Source organism: Stomoxys calcitrans, chromosome 1 (genome assembly GCF_963082655.1).
Source record: "Stomoxys calcitrans chromosome 1, idStoCalc2.1, whole genome shotgun sequence".
Taxonomy (NCBI): Eukaryota; Metazoa; Arthropoda; class Insecta; order Diptera; family Muscidae; genus Stomoxys; species Stomoxys calcitrans.
This window is the reverse complement of record NC_081552.1, coordinates 32,067,031-32,086,412: the sequence shown is the minus strand read 5'-3', so window position 1 is coordinate 32,086,412 and position 19,382 is coordinate 32,067,031. Positions and strand designations below refer to the sequence as shown.

At 36.4% G+C, this 19,382-nt stretch overlaps 1 protein-coding gene across 10 annotated transcripts in view; it reads right to left on the bottom strand.

Annotated features, from left to right (window-relative positions):
- LOC106091060 (protein TANC2) overlaps positions 1-19,382 on the bottom strand; it is a 322,527-nt gene that overhangs the window by 289,747 nt on the left and 13,398 nt on the right. For 7 of the 10 annotated variants that reach the window (XM_059361042.1, XM_059361051.1, XM_059361049.1 and 4 more), the window contains exon 2: positions 13,669-14,846. The exons of 1 other annotated variant lie outside the window; for it this stretch is intronic. In XM_059361042.1, coding sequence (XP_059217025.1) covers positions 13,669-13,744 — 76 coding nt within the window. In that variant the 5' untranslated portion in view covers positions 13,745-14,846. Of the gene's footprint in view, positions 1-13,641; positions 14,847-19,382 lie in introns of all 10 variants that reach the window. 2 more of the 10 variants (XM_059361048.1, XM_059361044.1) reach the window with 2 other exon arrangements.

Genomic DNA, 19,382 nt, shown 5'->3' with positions numbered 1-19,382 from the left:
TACTCTGGGAAAACCAAGCTAATGGAGACTCCAGACAGTGTCCTGCGGAGGTAGACAAAGTCGGAATAAGAACGAAGGAAGCGCGCACGGCCCCTGTGACTTCCAAAAGGATGCCACAGCCATCATGTAAGGGGAATATGGTCGTTGAGAAAGGTAAGGGGCCGCCCTCTTACGCTGGAGTGGCAACGAAGCACAACAGAGATGAGATGACTTAGGATTCCACCAGATCGTCGGTCCCAGATGAGCAATTGGTAAACGATCGAGTTATCGAACATGTATTGAACTTTGAAGGGGGTCCACCCATACGAATTATGTGCTACGAGTTTAGAGGGGACATCTTAACGCTGCGATTTGTATTGATACCGTTCAAAAGCTTGATGAAAGTATCCACACTCCCACAGCTCACAAAGGTGACGTTCTTCATCAAGGATGTGTGTGGAGAAATCGCGACGGAAGTGTGCAACAAGCAAAACCAAGAATTGGTCCTGGAAAAATGGGAGTTTTTCCACAGGGAGGAGAAAGAGGAAGGAACTCTTCTTGTTGATCAAGTTTGGCTAAGACTAAAGGCATGGCATACTACGGGGCCATGGCCGTTTTTTCAAGATTGGGAAGACTAGGATAGGCAAATGTCCTCATATTGAGCCATCAGGCGGTGCAGTGGCGGGGGCTTACTTCTCCTTGCTCTTGTGATCAGCACCGCTTCAGTTCATTGTATTTGATCATCCTGTACAGGGTTCAGCTGCCTAGAGTTTGATGCCTTATATGACACTCGTAGGTTATAATTGGTTGGCCCACCCCTGTAAACTCTCTCCGGCCCAAGTCGCTGACCCCTTCCTATGGCGTTGTGACTGGAGTAGAGCGAGCTCATTTTTTCCCAGCGCATCGGGCCCAAGTACTTGGCCTTCGGCACTAACTTGCTAACTTTATCTCCACTCTGGTTTTTTCCTATGCATGACTAAATACATGAATTTTTCTTCTGAATTATTTCATGAGAATACGATTTTAGAGGTGCTACCATGAACAACTTAACCTTTTTTTTTTTAGAAATCTTCTCCAACTCTTTTTCCATTGTCCCCTAAAAAAAAAGATTAGCTTTAATCCATCATATTTTTTTCTAACATATCTCTTTCTAACAACCACTCGATGGCTGTCATCGTTTTCATCATTGATTACACCCTTGGGGGTCACATTTGGTTTATGTGGCCAAAGCCCAAATGCTTTTGGCACTCTGCTAATTTCTATTGTCATTAATGGCCATCAAATAAATACGAAGAGGATGGAGGGACTATGGCACAATCTCTGCACAAAAATGAGTGGGGGTAACTGTCTTCAGCAACAAAGACATCTCTGTTTTGATAGTTTGGTGGCTAGTATTTCAAATCCATGCAAGTTCAGTCATCCATTTAGACTGAGGGTCGGTCTGTGGAGCTCTTGTAAACTGACAACCACAGTGCCTGAAAGAAAGAAAAACAAACTTTGCCATGGCAGAAGAAGAACCAAATCTTGCTTTCATACCCGCTTCATTTCTATGACACTTCACTGCATCACTCGGTATCCCCACATCATAGCAGAAGTGAGAAGCTTTCACTCTTCATGCCATGGTGAAGTGTTACTTGGTGTGACTGCTCTAAAGATTTGTTTGACTGGCAAACAGCATGACTCGGCAAGGGGCTAGGTTATAAAATGCATCATAAAACGCTTGGAATGCTGTCAATAGTTTGGAGGTTGTTTTTGTCACTTTTCTATGACTCCCTTGCTGTGGCAGAAAAATTTAAAATGAATTCTTGGCACCTCTTAATTTTGTGGGTTGAGGTATTGATTTCATGGAAAATTCATTAAAGTTTCATAAAATAAAATTAAATCTATATATTATATATATATAAATATTTAATATGATGGTCTTATTAGTTTAAATTATGGTGATTATTGTTAATAACATCATTTATGATGAAAGATTTTTCAATACTTCTTATTAAATAGCGATGAACTTTCTTTCAATTTTTGAAATAAAGAGTGATATTTACAGAGATATAGAAACGTTTCTCAAAAAATAAAAAACAAAAACATATAAAATTCAGAAAAATGCATGAACTCTGTACTCGATTCAATAGCACGGTCCATATAATTTAATGTTCCCTGCAACTGTTGACCGTGACTGCGCCTCAAATGGTCCAGACGCTTAGTCCAATTTTGGCATACTCTTTTCAACACTTCGGTCGGTATTTCACGAATAAATGCTGTGTTCCAATGCGTCAATTGAAGCAGGCTTGTCTGTAGAGATATGAGCTATGACATAGCCCCACTACAAATAGTCTAAAGGCGTTAAATCGCACGATCAAGGCGGCCAATTGACCGATCCCGAACATGAAAAAAAAGTTAGATATCATCTCATGGTAGCGCTCACCATTCACAGTTACGTTACGATTAGCATCATCTTTGAAGAAGTACGGTCCAATGATGCCACCAGCCCATAAACCGCACCAAACTGTGACTTTTTCTGGATGCATTGGTGCAAAATTTCAACCACATCGGACAAAAATTGCGATTTCCAAGGGTTCAAGACGTCAAGTCTGGAGATCGGTTTATGTGGGAGTTATATCTAAATCTGAACCAATATGACCTATTTTCAATTCCCAACGACCTACATCAATTTTAAGTATCTTGAAGCGGCTAGCTTTACGCGTTTGACCGCTATCGTGATGTCGACAGACGGACATAGCCAGATCGCCGCGGAACGTCGAGACGATCAAGAAGATATATACTTTTTTGGGTCATAGACGAATATTTCGAGGTGTTCCAAGCGGAATTATTACACCCTCATTCTATGGTGATGGGTACAAAAAGTGAGTTACTATGATTTTTGCCTGTTAGAACCAATATTTTTTGTGTTTAGGTATGTAAATGATCAAGGATTCTGCGAGTATTCTCGAAATTTTTTGAAAATAATTACCTATTTGGTAACCTAACAACTATGAGCCTATCATCTTTTCTATGCAAAATTAAATCCTAAGACATCCTTTTGTTTTCCTTTGCTAAAATTGTCTCTGCTTCATGACAAAATATCGGCACTGTCTTTGACTAATTAATTTTTAATTAAAAAATTGCATGCCAACATTTCTTTCTTCCTCAACTCCCATTCTTCATATTAATTGATAAATAATTGTAATGAATGTAATAATTGTCTTAATGATCGCCTTTGGGCGATCATTAAGACAATATTTTTTTTTTATTTTATCAAAGACTCCTCCTCTTAAGATCAAGGGACTTATTGGCTTGCAATGCTTTATAATAACCGAATATCATATCATAAAAGCCCCATAGGATGGGGGTATACTAATTAAGGCATTCCGTTTGTTACACCTCGAAATATTCGTCTAAGACCCCCTAAAGTATATATACTCTGATGGTCTCGTCGTTCTGAGTCGATCTAGCCATGTCCGTCCGTCGGTCCGTCTGTCGAACTCACGTTAGAGGGCAACCCGTAGGGCTAGCCGCTTGAAATTTTGCACAGATACTTAACATTGCTTAAACTCATCATTGAACTTAAACTTGAATCGGACCAAAATATATTAATTTACAGGTAGTGGCAGTTGCCCAACAACAAAATATTGAGTGCACTTTCTGTCAAAATCAGTGATTAGTGCAACCCTTATTTTGTGTATGTTACTAGTTCGCACCATTTTTCGTTGTTTATGTGTGTGCTTAAACTTGAATCGGATCAAGATATATTCATTTACAGGTAGTGAAAGTTGCCCAACAACAAAATATTGAATGCACTTTCTGTCAAAATCTGTGATTAGTGCAACCCTGATTTTGTGTATGTTACTAGTTCGCGCCATTTTTCGTTGTTTATGTGTGAGTGTTTATATGTGTGCTTAAACTTGAATCGGACCAAGATATATTCATTTACAGGTAGTGGAAATTGCCCAACAACAAAATATTGAATGCACTTTCTGTCAAAATCAGTGATTAGTGCAACCCTGATTTTGTGTATGTTACTAGTTCGCGCCATTTTTCGTTGTTTATGTGTGTGTTTATGTGTGTGCTTAAACTTGAATCGGATCAAGATATATTCATTTACAGGTAGTGGAAGTTGCCCAACAACAAAATATTGAATGCACTTTCTGTCAAAATCAGTGATTAGTGTAACCCTGATTTTGTGTATGTTACTAGTTCGCGCCATTTTTCGTTGTTTGTCTGTGTTATGGTTCTTAACTATAATACTCACACACAACCAAAACTTGTTGACAGATAGTGCACTCGAGAGAAAAAATTGTGCTCAGCTGCATACGGTACACTACCTGGTAATTATGTCATGAATCGGACCGCATTCATTGACATGTGAGAAGTTTACCCCCGCTCCCTAGTGGAATGTTCATAGGCAAAATTTGCAATTTGATTTATTTGATATCGATGTAAGTCGTTGGGGAATGGGCCATATCGGTTCAGATTTAGAAATAGCTCCCATATAAACCGATCTTCCGATTTGATTTCTTGAGCCCCTGGAAGCTACAATTTTTGTCCGATTTGGCTCAAATTTTAAAGATAGGGTTCTGTTAAGACTTTAAATAACTTTGCCAAGTACGGTCTAAATCTGTCTATAACCTGATATAGTTCCCATATAAACCGATCGTCCGATTTGACTTCTGGAGCGCCTGGAAGCCGCAATTTTTGTCCGATTTGGCTCAAGTTTTGCATAAAGTATTCTGTTATGACTTTCAGCAACTGTGGCAAGTTCGGTCTATACTCTGATATAGCTCGCATATAAACCAATCTCCCGATTTGACTTCTTGAGCCCCTGAACCCGCAATTTTTTCCGATTTGGCTGGAATTTTGAAGATATTGTAGTTTTGTCTTCCAACAACTGTGCCAAGTTCGGCCAAAATCAGTCAATAACCTGTTATAGCTCCCATGTAAATCGGTCTCTCGATCATCCTTGGTCGTTTCCTAGAAGCTTTAATTTTTGCTGGTTTGGTGTGTAGAATTTATATTGCATACATTTTTAGTAGAGTCCATGGTAGTGGGTTCCCAAGATTTGGCCCGGCCAAACTTCGCACGCTTTTAATGGTTGGCTTCTCATTCTTTTCATCGCGTGCAATTTGCTTAAAGTATTCCCATATAAATTATGGCATTTCAATGCAGTTGCATTGCAAACATGTTTTAGACATTCATTTGGATTCCTTATTTAAATGCAGACTAAGACAACACAAACAAAATATATTAAAGTCTAAAAGAAGGCATAACTCTTCATATTAAAAAAAAAAACTAAAAATCTTTAGCAAGATCCATTTACACTTTTAAAACTAAATACTTACATATTACTATAGAAACTATAAACTTACATACGCATATACAAGGATGGGGCGCATTACAAAACGACATACAGCTTAACATTTTGACTTTGCGTGCAACATATAAAATTATTTGCATTTTTATAAGGGGTATTCACATAATTCGGTAATTTTTAGACACAAATACAAAGCTTTAAAATTTTTACAAAAAATAAATTATATATAGAAAATTTGTACAAAATTTTGAAAAGAACATAAGCACTTCGACGGACATTTCGATAGAAGTATTATTTCGATTGGACTGGAAGAAAAAAATGTTTTGCAAAATCAAGCACAAATGGTGTCATTATCATAAACAGGCGTTGTTGAAAATATGGACAACGTGCGGTGATGGTTTTGTAAGTGCGCAATAGAATACTGTTCAAATGTGGATGCCTGGAGACAGTTTCGAACGTTTTGTTTACGCAAAAAAAAAAACAAAGTTTTTCAATCATTAAGCTCGTCTCAAAAGAGAAACAAAATGAAAACTGTTGTTGATTTATGAACACCTGTGGTTCATATAATCTAACTGTTCATTCACTTTTATAGTGGGGTCTGCTATAGTGGAGTCTTGCGAAGATATACGCTTAGATAAAGGAAATCAGCCGAAGAAAAGTTCTTGAAGCCCGTAGAGGTTCAAAACATTGGGAAGGAGGTCCGCAGACTTTATAGCTGGGCAAATGGAACAAGTAAAAGCGTGCTAAGTTCGGCCGGGCCGAATCTTATATACCCTCCACCATGGTTCGCATTTGTCGAGTTCTTTTCCCGGCATCTCTTCTTAGGCAAAACAGGATATAAGAAAAGATTTACTCTGCTATTAGAGCGATATCAAGAAATGGTCCGGTTTGGACCACAATTCAATTATATGTTGGAGACCTATGTAAAATTTCAGCCAATTCGTATAAGAACTGCGCCCATTGGGGCTCACGAAGTAAAATAGAGAGATCGATTTATATAGGAGCTGTATCGGGCTATAGACCGATTCAGACCATAATAAACACGTATGTTGATGGTCATGAGAGAATCAGTCGTACAAAATTTCAGGCAAATCGGATAATAATTGCGACCTCTAGAGGCTCAAGAAGTCAAGATCCCACATCAAGTGGGATCAAGTCCCCAGATCTGTTTATATTACAGCTATATTATGTTATTAACCGATTTGAACCATACTTGGCACAGTTATTGGGTATCATAAAAAAAAAACTACGTGTAAAATTTCATCCAAATCGGATAAGAATTGCGCCCTCTAGAAGCTCAAGAAGTCAAGTCCCCAGATCTGTTTATATGACAGCTATATTAGGTTATTAACCGATTTAAACCATACTTGGCACAGTTGTTGGATATCATATCAAAACACATCGTGCAAAATTTCATTGTAATCGGATAAGAATTGCGCCCTCTAGAGGCTCAAGAAGTCAAGACCCAAGATCGGTTTATATGGCAGCTATATCAGGTTATGAACCGATTTGAACCATACTTGGCACACTTGTTGGATATCATAACAAAACACATCGTGCAAAATTTCATTTCAATCGGATAAGAACTGCGCACTCTAGAGGCTCAAGAAGTCAAGACCCAAGATCGGTTTATATGGCAGCTATATCAAAACATGGACCATTTAAAATACCAACCGACCTACACTAATAAGAAGTATTTGTGCAAAACTTCAAGATCGGTTTATATGACAACTATATCAAAAGATGGACCAATTTGAACCATATCATATCAAAACACGTCGTGCAAAATTTCATTTCAATCGGATAAGAATTGCGCCTTCTAGAGGCTCAAGAAGTTAAGACCCAAGATCGGTTTATATGGCAGCTATATCAAAACATGGACCATTTAAAATACCAACCGACCTACACTAATAAGAAGTATTTGTGCAAAACTTCAAGCGGCTAGCTTTACTCCTTCGGAAGTTAAGGTTGTCCAATTTCGCTGAAATTTGGGACAGTGAGTTGTGTTAAGCCACTCGACGTACTTCTTCAATTTGGCCCTGATTGGTCCAGATTTGCATATAGCTGCCATATAGACCGATCCGCCGATGTAAGGTCTTAAGATCATAAAAGCCACATTTATTATCTGATTTTGCTGAAATTTGGTACAGTGAATTGTGTTTAGCCACTCGATATTCTTCTTCAATTTGGATAGAGCGCCCATGTAGATCGATCTGTCGGTTTGAGGTCTTAGAGAATTTGTTTTTAATAATTGCCCTAAGCATGTCTTACAATTCATGCGTTAATTGCACCAAATTTCTCGGTTTTGCTCCAATGCTATATGACATGTAATTAGAGACATAAAACTTGTGATTTTGCATAATTCTACCTGCAACTATAGCAAGGAGTTACATTTATTTTATCTCATTGCTTGTTTTTTATTGGATAAATATTAATGTCAGAACATAGCATTAAGTTGGGCGCCAGTTTTAATCGTCATTAAAAGTCGTAGTTCCACACAGTGAAAATATTATTTCGTAATATAAATTATGAGTAGTATGGTTACCATCTGGCTAAATGTAAACTAATTATTAAGAGTCATTACGTTGGGCGCCACTTTTAATTATTGATGCAGATTTGCATTTTTATTATGTGAAAATTAAAATTCATTGTGGGCACTATTTTAACTTTTACAAAATGTTGATTTTATAATTCATTGGATAAATGTTGGAACATAAGAGAAAGACTATAACGTTGGGCGCCAGTTTTATTGATGCTAACAATTCCGCATTTTGATATTTCAAACATTTTTCAGGAAAAGAAAATTGAATATAAGCTTTTCAATTCAATTTTCAGCAATCTGTTTAACTTTAGGTTATTGCGTACTTTACCTATTTGTGTGAATACCCCTAATGTTTTCATGGCATGATGGTGGCAAAGGCATTATAGCATAAACTTATAAAATGCAAAAATGTTTTGTTGAAAGAGGGGGAGAATTAATGAGCGACTGTTGTTAGTGTGGTGCGTGATTATGTTAAAAAAAGAACCCTTCCTGATCTTCGCATTTGATTTTTTCCTGCAACAGCAACCAAATCTCTGCATTTTCAGACATCCATAGACATAAGCAAGGCAAGCAAGTCGCAGCAGGCAATGTTATGAAAAATTGAGTAGTATTGGACCAACAGACGACATAAACGCCTGCATTTCCAAGTCGATTTTACAACTGAAGTCCCCATGATGTGAGGGAAGGTTAAGCCCATGATATAATGCGAAAATAAATTCTGAATGTAAACAGAGCCTACATATTTTTTACTATTTTTTGTAAATCATAAAGCTGATCGGTTGATAATGATGATGACGGTAGTGGTGACAATGGTGATATCCCCATTGCCTTTTACACAGGAATGGTATGAAAGATCCCCATGATGTTGATGTTGATGCGGATGGACCATTTAAAAAATGATAATTAGGCTTTAACAAAAGGTTTTTGCTTTGTTCCACATTACAAGAAAAAAATCGGTTTCCGTCCATATATGTTTGGTTGGTTGGTTGTGCCGTCCATCTATTGCTCTCTCTCTCTCTCTCTCTCTCTCTCGCTTTTGAGCATAGACCTCTAAACCAAGTGTCTGCGTAAATTACAACACAAAAATAAATGCGTAAATCTTGGCATTTCATCACAAAAATTCTGAGAACTATTAACTTTTTACGAGGAATTCTATACAACGCTTTGATGCTACCCAATTCTCCAACATTGGCCATTGTAATGACCCTTCCTGGGTCTTGGTGTAAAGAACTCACAACAATGTTAAGTGATTTTTAGTTTGTTTCGTGACCATGGTGTGGTGAGGCTAGCAATGTTCTGGGCTGGACGATTGGACAATTAAATGCAGAAGAAAATGAAAGAAATTTAAGATTAACTAAAACAAAACGTTCATTAAATTGGCCCTTGGTTTGTATGAACTTGAAGAGTGCATCGTTTGTTCTCTAAACGAATCTTGATATTGGCAATAATTCTGGAAAACAATTGTGAAAATTTCGTTGGCTTTGGAAAGGAATTTGATATTTAACAATCATGCCAGATGCTATGGAAGCTTTTGCAGAGATGGGAAATGAAAGAATATTTTGTTAAGAAATCAGTAAGGATCAAACATTGAAGTCAAAATTTTTAAAATAACTTCCTCTTTTTATACTATTGTAAGCCCAACAAGTTAAATCGGGATATTTTTGCGGCTAACACAACCATTTGAATTTAATTTAATGTAAATTTGTTTACACAAAAAAAAAAAATTTGCTAAAAATATTTAATGTTGTCCTTAACAGAAGGACTTTGGTAAGGATTTCGAGACAAAGAAAGCTAGAATCATATTAACTCCCAAAGACGTTGGGTTGAAGTGATGGGGGCATTTATCGTCCGCTTAGCTTAATTTCATTTTCAAATATTTAAATGATATGATGTTTAATGATATCATTGGTCAAATGCCATGCAACTTCGTTGGGCGCCAATTTTTGCAAAAGTTGTTAGAGCCTGCTTTTAAAGTTTGCACATGATTTTTAGATTTCTGATATCTTTAAAAGAGGTTATACAAATTTTACTTAAATATATGAGGCTGTTGGTAAAACTCGCGCACCGTTGTTGGGCGCCAATTTAAAAGGTTGCAGAAAATCGCATTTTAAGGTATGAATATGTGTATATATTCTAAGCCTAATAAGACTGTAATAGAATTGAAAGTTTTTGCCACGATACGAGTTTAAACTTTTAAATCCAGTGCACTGCTGTTGGGCGCCAATTTGATTAACGGTAAACAATGTCAATATTTTGTAAGTTCAGCCATGACATCTCAACTCCTACAAAGCGGTAATTTCGACTCCAACATATGATGCCAAAACTCGTGCACTGTTGTTGGGCGCCAACGTGAAAGGTTGCAAGAAATCGCTTACTAAAGGTTTAATATATAGCCTGGGCCTAAAATATTTTAAAAGATTTATTAGCTTGCAAGCTGAATATGAATTTTTAATTTTTTTAGATTTGACTGATTTTGCATGTAGTGTTTTGTTATGACTTTCAACAACTGAACTAAGTAAAGTCCAAGTCGGTCTATAACCTGGTATGTCTCCCATATAAACCGATCTGCCGATTTGGCTTCTTGAGCCCCTGGAAGCCTCAATTTTTTTCTGATTAGGCTAAGGTTTTGCATATAGTGTTCTGTTATGACTTTCAACAGCTGTGTCAAGTACGATCTAAATCAGTTTATAACCTGATATAGCTCCCGTATAAACCGATCTCCTGGTTTGACTTCTTGAGTCCTTCATAGACGGACATGCTTACCACTGCGCTACGGCGGCCTCACATACAAATGTACTAAGGAACATACTTCTCTCATATCAATGAGAGCAGTCTGATTTACGTTTAAGCTCAATGATAAGGGGCCTACATTTTTTACGCCGAGTCCGATCGGTGTGCCGCATAGCGACACCACTTGCTAGAGAATTTTTAACATGGCAGGATACCTTGTAAATGTAGCCAGCATTAGTAACGGGATAGCCACCGCTGAAAATGTTGTTGATGTTCACGCCGGTATTTGAACCCAGGCATTCTGCGTCACAGGCGGACATGCTAACCTCTGCGCCATGGTGGCCTCCTACATATGAAAAAGTTATTAGCAAAAGCCATACACCTTTTTTGGGCGCCAATCTAAATATGTTGCAAATATTCGTACTTTTATTTTTGGATATATTCACTTGGCATCCTAGCCATTTAGTGGGATTACTAAGGTTTTGCCTAGATGTCGTCCCTACATTTTATAAGTCCTTTAAGTATCATGCACCCGTGTCGGGCGCCAATTTGTAGAATATTTGCCTATATCCGAGTTTTAGAGCTGTTGGTATGACCATTGTGTAACCCTTAAATAGGGTTATTATTAGTTTACTCTTACATATGCCGCCAATGACCAAACACAAGCTTCCAATTTAGGCGCCAGTTTAAATTAGTTGCAGGTTTTCATTTTTTACAAATTTGAATTCATACGATTAACGTCGCACAGTGGGAGAAAAAAATAGGCAATTTATTTATTAAGAAAATTGGAAAAACTTTAAAAATACTGAAGCCCTGATCCCCCAATTGGGCACATGATTTGTTTACTCCAAATGTCCTCTAAAGCCATACAAAAAATTTTTAGCACTTAACATTATTTGTAGCCTCTGCAGCAAATTTACTAAAAAATGCCGAAATACTAAGGTTACCAACTCTAGGGGCCTGCCAAAAGGCTCTCGGCAACCTGGGACCTTGAAATGTTTAGTTTTTTTTATTTGCTCCCATTGTACGTCGTAACGCTTTAATTGAGTAATTGGGGGTTTGCCAAGACATGAATCTGATTTTACCCTTAATTGTGACGCCACTGGCCAAACCCATGCACCCTTTTTGGGCGCCAGTTTGAATAAATTGCTAGAATTCGTTTTATTACAGGTTTGAATATGTACGCAGGATATCATCACTCTTTTATAGGGAATTATTTAGGACTAGATATGAAACTTAACAATTTATATTCCTGCCTTGTTGGACGCTAATTAATATACCCTTAGCTAGTTTCTGTCTGTTGCTGTTTCTGTCTAACTGTATATCCAAAATATAAAATAAGTTTTTTTTTACATTTTACACCTGTATGTAATACCATGGGTCAAGCCTGTGCACCCCTGTTGGGCGCCAAATTGAATTAGTTGCTTATACTAGTTATTCAAAAGTTATGATACATACGCTGCTCATCAAGATCCTTTAACAGGTTTACTAGGGTTTTGCCTAGCCTTATGAATCTCAAAGCTTTTAATTTATTTAAGATCCATGCACCACTGTCGGGTGCCAATTTGTGGCTTATGCTCTGAGTTTATAAACTTTGATGTGATGACTGTATATCCAAATCCGTTCAACAGAGTTACTACTGTTTAGCCCCTTGATATGACGCGATTGGCCAAACCCGTGCACCTTTGTTGGACGCCAGTTTGAACACGTGTGTAGTATTAGTTTTTTTAAAGACTAAATACATAACCTGGACATCAAAACCCCTGAATTTATGGGGTCTGGTTTCGATTACTACTGTTTAGCCCCTTGATATGACGCGATTGGCCAAATCCGTGCACCTTTGTTGGACGCCAGTTTGAACACGTTTGTAGTATTAGTTTTTTAAAGACTAAATACATAATCTGGACATCAAAACCCCTGAATTTATGGGGTCTGGTTTCGATATGAAATTAATTTTTTTAATCCTTGAAGCTCCATGCATGTGCGTTGGGCGCCAATAAGTTGCCAATGTCCGTATTAATTAAGTTTTGACATTCTGCATATATTAAACCCTTCAAAGGGACTACTAACAATTTACCTACATGTTTGCTTCCGTTGAGAAACCCGTGCATTCCAGTTGAGTGCCAAATTGAAAAGGTCGCTAGTATTCATAAAATAAAAGTTTTAATATATGGCCTGGGCATCATACTAAATACTACATTTCCCACAAACATGCCATTAAGGAACAGGAGATACTACTCTCTTATCAAGTAGTACTGTGCTATTAAGGTTTAGCTCAATGATAAGCGGCCTCGTTTTTTTAAGGCGAGTCCAAACGGCGTGCCGCATAGCGACACCACTTAGTAGAGAAGTTTTAACATGGCAGGATACCTCACAAATGTAAGGGGATAACCGCAGTTGAAAAATGGTTCTGGTGTTGGGGGACTTAAACCTTGGCGTTCGACGTCATAAGCGGACATGCTATCTTCAGCGCCACGATGGCTTCCAAACTAGCAGCATCATGTCTATGTCCAGATATAAATATGATTTTTTTTTATTGACTTATAAGCTCAACGCTGCCATGTTGGGCGCCAATTTATACAACAATTAGTAATGTATGCATTTCATAAAGATTGACTTTGTATATCCCTATCATTTCAATAGGGCTTTTAAGATCTTATTCATATATGTATAAAGCCATTGGCAAACTCCTTGCACCTTTGTTGGGCGCCAATTACAGGTAATTTTTTTTTTTTAAGTTTGTATACAAACTGTTCCTGATTCCATTTTAAATTAGTTATAAGGTTCATGTCTCAACAAAAATTTTTAATTTGTTCGGCCTTTAAGCCATATGCTCAATTAGTGGGCGACAAATTATATAACGGTAGCTAGTCGGTAGTTTTGATATGGTATATTTTAAAACTCGTGCACCCTTATTGGGTGCCAGTTTTTAAAACTCTTACTTTTTAAAGCCTCTATGATATAATGATCAATGAATTTTCATATGAGATTAATGTTTACAAATATATGGTACCACCACCATAATTTTCCGAGACTAAACATAAACACAAGCACCCAAAAGCAAATGAACCATGAAAATTACCTAAGAAGCTGCAGCTATTATACCCACTTCCAGAACGGCGTCCAGTTGTTTTGTTACAGCTCCAAGTGTTTTGAAAATTTATTTTATCCTTAGCCGTGGACATAATAAGGCATCTGTAAGCGGCAAAGTACTCCAAATAATGACGATGATTATAAGGCAGACAAACGTTAAGCTGCCAATGACTTGGTTTCGACCAAAGTTGCCGCCGCAGCCGCTAAAGCTAAAAATGATGGTGCTAGTGGTTTTCGTTGTAATGTGTATTGTGGCAAGTAAACGTTGTTGTTGTTGTCGGATGGAATTTTTGCTGGTACTCGGATGGTCGAGAATGCTTCTGAAGATGTTGTTAAAATAAAATCCACAAAAATTGTTGCCACAACTTAATGGCAAACGATCCATGAAGAATCATCCGGTTTAAGGACCAAAGTAAGGCAGAAAAGAAAATGATCTCTTTGAGAAATCCAAAAAGTGACCAACAACAAATATGCTGCACTAAATTGCCGCTAATGATAATGATGAACGACTGGTATGGCAGTGCTTGTAAGTTGATTCCCCAAGGAATTGTAAGACACTACTATCTCGTCGCCTTACATTGATGCTGACAAAGATGTCTCGTTGTTCTGATCGTAAGAATTTGGCATTTTCAAACTTAAGATGGGTATATTGAACTCTTTGTTGTAAACTGTTATTTTTTTTTGAGTCAAAAAATACGTTTTAGCACTTCTTTTTCACAAAGGCGGTTATTTTGTTTGATCCAGATATTTTTGTTTTAAATTATTTACTTTGTTTTATTTTTCAAAATTAAATAAACATTACACTCCATTACAAACGTATGCTTAAGCTTTTTTGTGTGCTCTTCTTTTCCGCACTTATTCCAATTATTTTTTATTTATTTTTCCACTTTACTTTGAAAACTTTTAATCTGGTTTTTTGTAGAGTTGTATTTATTTGTCGCTCTGTATTTGTTCTGCTTTAGTTTAAATTTTGTTGTTTTCATTGCTTTTGGCCTCTAGTTTGTTGTTCAAAGATCATTGTCATGGATTTTATTTATGTTGACTTTGGTTGCTGTTTATTTCTTGGGATCTTTCCTGTTCACTACCATTTTTTTTTTTTTTTGATTATGCTTTGCATCATTTTCTTGGTTGAGTTTTCTTAGTGTTTGTTTGACCTTAACAAGCAATTTGAGAATCATTTAATTCTTGTCGTTTCTGCAAAAGGAAAATTGGCTTTTCATTTACAAACAGCAACAAATACCCTTCATCATGGTACCATGATATACATGGCTTACGAAAAGATTTGTCGCTTTCAATTTAATCATATAAGAGGTGTACAAATTTAAAGTGGCGCCCAACTTGGGATCAAAAAATTCAATTGGACGTAAAAATCTTCATGATTGTAAAAAATGATTTAAGCCTACACATATTTCATATCTATTAAGACTTTTCGGATAATTCAATTGTTAAAAGAAATTGATGGACCTCAGTTGGGCGCCAATTATAAACTTGGTATTAAAAAAGCCTTAGAATGAAACTTTTATAATTTTTTCCGACAAATAATTGATTTTCTGATTCGTTATAGACATTCCTAATTAGAAAATGCTTTGCATAATATTTTTTTTTAACAAAGCAAGTAAAAATTTTTGGGTATTTAAGATGGGCGCCACAATATATTATTAAAATGTTGAAATCTAAATTTTTGATAAATAAAGCATTCATTTAAATAGTATCTAACTACGCAAAATTTTGTAAAGGGATACTGGTTGGGCGCCACTCAACTGATAAAAAAAAAATTATAATTTTAGTTTTTAAAATTCTGAATTCATAGGATATTGTTTATGAGCCAACTTCTGTAAGACATTAACAAGCTTTTGGGGTCTCAAACAATTATACCTAGTTGGGCGCCAAGATTTGTTTTTTCTTGTTCTGCAGGAAAAATGTTTGAAAAAAAGTTTTGAAAAAAAAAATTTTTTGGAATAGATTTAAAAGTGATACTAAGTGCTGATTAAGCGGGCAATAAATTATTGGTGATCCTAGTTGGGCGCCACCATATGTTGTGGGGACTTTAAGAAAATTCAAAAATACCTAAGGAACAAAGACAAAATACTTCTGAAATTACTTCCTTACTTTGCGAACTAGAAAATGTAAGCGACCCTAGTTAGGCGCCAATTATCATCAACAAATTTAAAATTATTAAAAAGCCGAAAATTGCGACTAATTGCTTCTGAACGAACATCTGGAAGACGTTAGTTAACCTTCCTGAAGTTGGGCGCCAAATTTTTAATTTTGTTTTTGGAAATTGAATATATAATTGAGAAAAACCTTGATCGAAAAATACAACCATAATCAGTAAGGTTGTTCCCAACCTAGCAATAAAATGTCAAGGGGCAAGTTGGGCGTTACAATAGGGTTTTAAAATGTTAAATTTAATAAAGTAAAGACGGGCTAATGTCTGGCGAAGCCTACCTTGTCGTCGAATTTAAAATTTGCTTAAGTTTGATAAGTAGAATTTCGATCCAAATCCTTATATATTGTAGAAGCCATAAAGAAAATCCTTATTAAAATTTTTTAGAAGAACGATTAATAAATGGCTAGCAAAGGACCTAAAATGGAAATCGGGAGATATATATGGGAGCTATACATAAAACTGAAGAAATTTCTATGAAATTCATTCATCATACGAACTTATACGTATATGGGAACTATATCCAAATCTGAACCGATTATTTCCAATATCAATAGGCTTCGTCTCTGGGCCCAAGTAAAGGCTTGTGCCAAATTTAAAGACGATTGGATGAAAATTGCGATCAGTACTTTGTACACTAATTGACATGGACAGACGGGCGGATGGACGGACGTACCTAAATCGAATCAAGAAGTGATTCCGAGTCTATCCGTATACTTATCAATGGGTCTATCTCTCGTCCTTCTGGTTATTACAAACAAATTTACTAAGTTATAATGCTCTGTACCACAGTAGTGATGTAGGGTACAACAAGTAAATGAAGGTTAAGTTGGCCGGGCTGAATCTTATATACCCTTCACCATGGATTGCATTTGTCAAGTTCCTTACCCGATATCTCCTTTTAGGCAAACAAAGGATAATGGATAAGAATTGATATGCCACTGCAACAATACCAAGTAATAAACCGATTGCGGCCATACTTAGTTTGGCTGTTGCAGATCAAAGTGGAAGTCGTTGTGCAAGATTTCAGCCAAATAGGATAAGAATTGTGTCCTCAAGAAGTATTTTCGGGAGACAGGTTTATATGGGAGCTATATCAGGCTATGACCCGATTAAAACCATACTAAGGACAGTTAGTGGAAGTCATAACAAAACACTTCATGGAAAAATTCAGCCAAATCGGATAATAATTGCTCCCTTTAGCGGTTCAAGAAGTCAAGATCCAGGATCGGTTTATATGGCAACTATATCAAAATATGAACCGATACAGCCCATTTACAAGGCTGAAGCGAATAAACAAAATTTTTTGGACCCTAGTTGGGCGCCATTTATAAAAATTATATGAATTCGGTAATTTGCTAGTTAATGTGAGAAATCGTCAAAAGTTTAAAATAGGGTTCCAAGTTGGGCTCCATATTTTCTAATTCACTTTTCTTATTTATAGCTACATACAAAATGAACCGGTACCTATAGTGAGCAAAAAAAAAAGCAAAATCGCCAACGAATATTCCATTAAGAATGGGGCTGTTCTTTTTTATATCAATGACTGCAGTCCGGTTAAAGTTTTATAACAAGCTCCCCAGTTGGGCGCCAGAGTTTGGAAACTACTTAGATTTTAGGGGAAAAAATGATGCAAAACTCCCAGAAATACCGATAATACAAAATGCAGTTGACATTCAAATGCTCACTAGTTGGGTGCCAAAATTGTCATATGAGCTGATTATTTGTGAATCCAATGTATAAGTCCCAAAACTAGGACACGTCAGTGTTGATTTCAAACATCTAAATTAGTCAGCAAACCAATCAAAGCTTTCAGATGCTCTTCAGAATCGATTGTCTTGCCTTTTGAAAAACAATTTGAATCATTTTCAGGTGAACTAACTCGTTTGGCGCCAAAAGCGAGTGATAACACGATCTCAGCAGTTGCCATCAAAAGACGGATGACAATTTGTATGATTTTCCTATGAAGTGAACGTATTGTGTGCCAAACGAAGAGCTATATTCATGCAAGCATAGATGAAATTTTTTTTTCCACCAAAAATCCTTTCTAGGTAAATAGGAAGAACCGTGTGAGTCACATCCCGATTTACCTACAATCAAACTCATATACCTATCGAGATTTGCTAACTTGAAGCTTTGAAATTCGATTTATATGATTTTCCCTTTCAACCCAAAGGTTGGGCGCCAAACTGTTGGCGCCACCTTGGTTGACGTTTTTTCATTTTGCTTCATAAAAACTCCCAAAAACTGATCTTCTGAATAAAAAACTATCACACGTTGGGCGCCAATTTTAAATAATAAAATTAAAAAAAAAAATCATAACTGTTTTAGTGTCAAAAGTGTTTTCGTAGAATTTTTTAAGTAAAACCAACAAAAATGTTTGCTGTGAAACCAAAAAATTTGCTAAAGATCGGGCAGCAGTAAATTTTTGGCAGACAGTAAAAACTTTCTGCTAATTTTAGATGGGAAAAAAATTTTACAAATACTTTTTGAGATTCTATTGCAGGATATTACAAATACTTTAAATATTTTTAAATTATATCTTATCTTTTAAACTTAAATGTTTCCAGAATGGAATTTTATAAAATTTTACAATAATTTCCAATAACAGCAGACACAATTTAAAAACAAAATTATGCCAACAATTGTCCCACATATACATTAATAGGCAGGAATTTCTTTGACTAACGTTTAGAAGTATGTATGTTAAAATCAGCAGATAGTGTTTGTTGATATCAGCAAACTTATTTTTTGGGAATACAGCATACATTTTTGATGCTTTCGTTAGGATTTGAACCCGGGTGTTGAGAATCTTAAGTGGACGTGCTTAACTAATTCATTAATATAAGGGTTTCTGTTAAACGAAGAAAAATATTGAATGACCTATATTAAGAACTGCATCAATGTTGGGCGCCATTTTCTTATATGGTTTAATTGCTAAGTTAATCGACCCCGGTGTTCCTGCTATAGGCGGACCTGCTAAACTGTGCTCCTCGGATTGTTTTTAAAACTCAAATTCAAGACTTAACGCAATGTGGAGGAGCACCTACGTTGGGCGCCAGTTTTCTATAAACTTAGTTTTACCACCTCTATTATTTCACAGTTCAGTTTATAGATGCGTTCTATTAATAAATAATAAATTCTGAATGCAAATTAAGAAATCAAACGCCTAGTTCTTTAAATTCTTCCTACTTTTCTGTTCCTTTCGCTCTGAAGTGTGAATTCCAAGTCGTTGTGGCCATAAGCTACACACATTCTTTTCATTATCATCGACCAGAACAATACTACTACAAAGTGTGCATCTTTGGTAACTGCTGGCTGGCTGTTTGACTAGTGGTGCTGTAGCCCAGCTCACTTTCAAACGGACAGACAGACAAACTTCCACACAGTTGCTAAAGACCATATTGGGTAATTGTAGATCTCTACCGGTTTATGTTACAGCAAAACTGCTTCTTTTACAATACAACTACCTCTTTGCTGCCCTCATTGTTTGTTTAATATTCTAGGCCTTATTTTTTTTTTTTTTTTTTTTTTTTTTGGTTTATGTGTTACACTTTATGTTT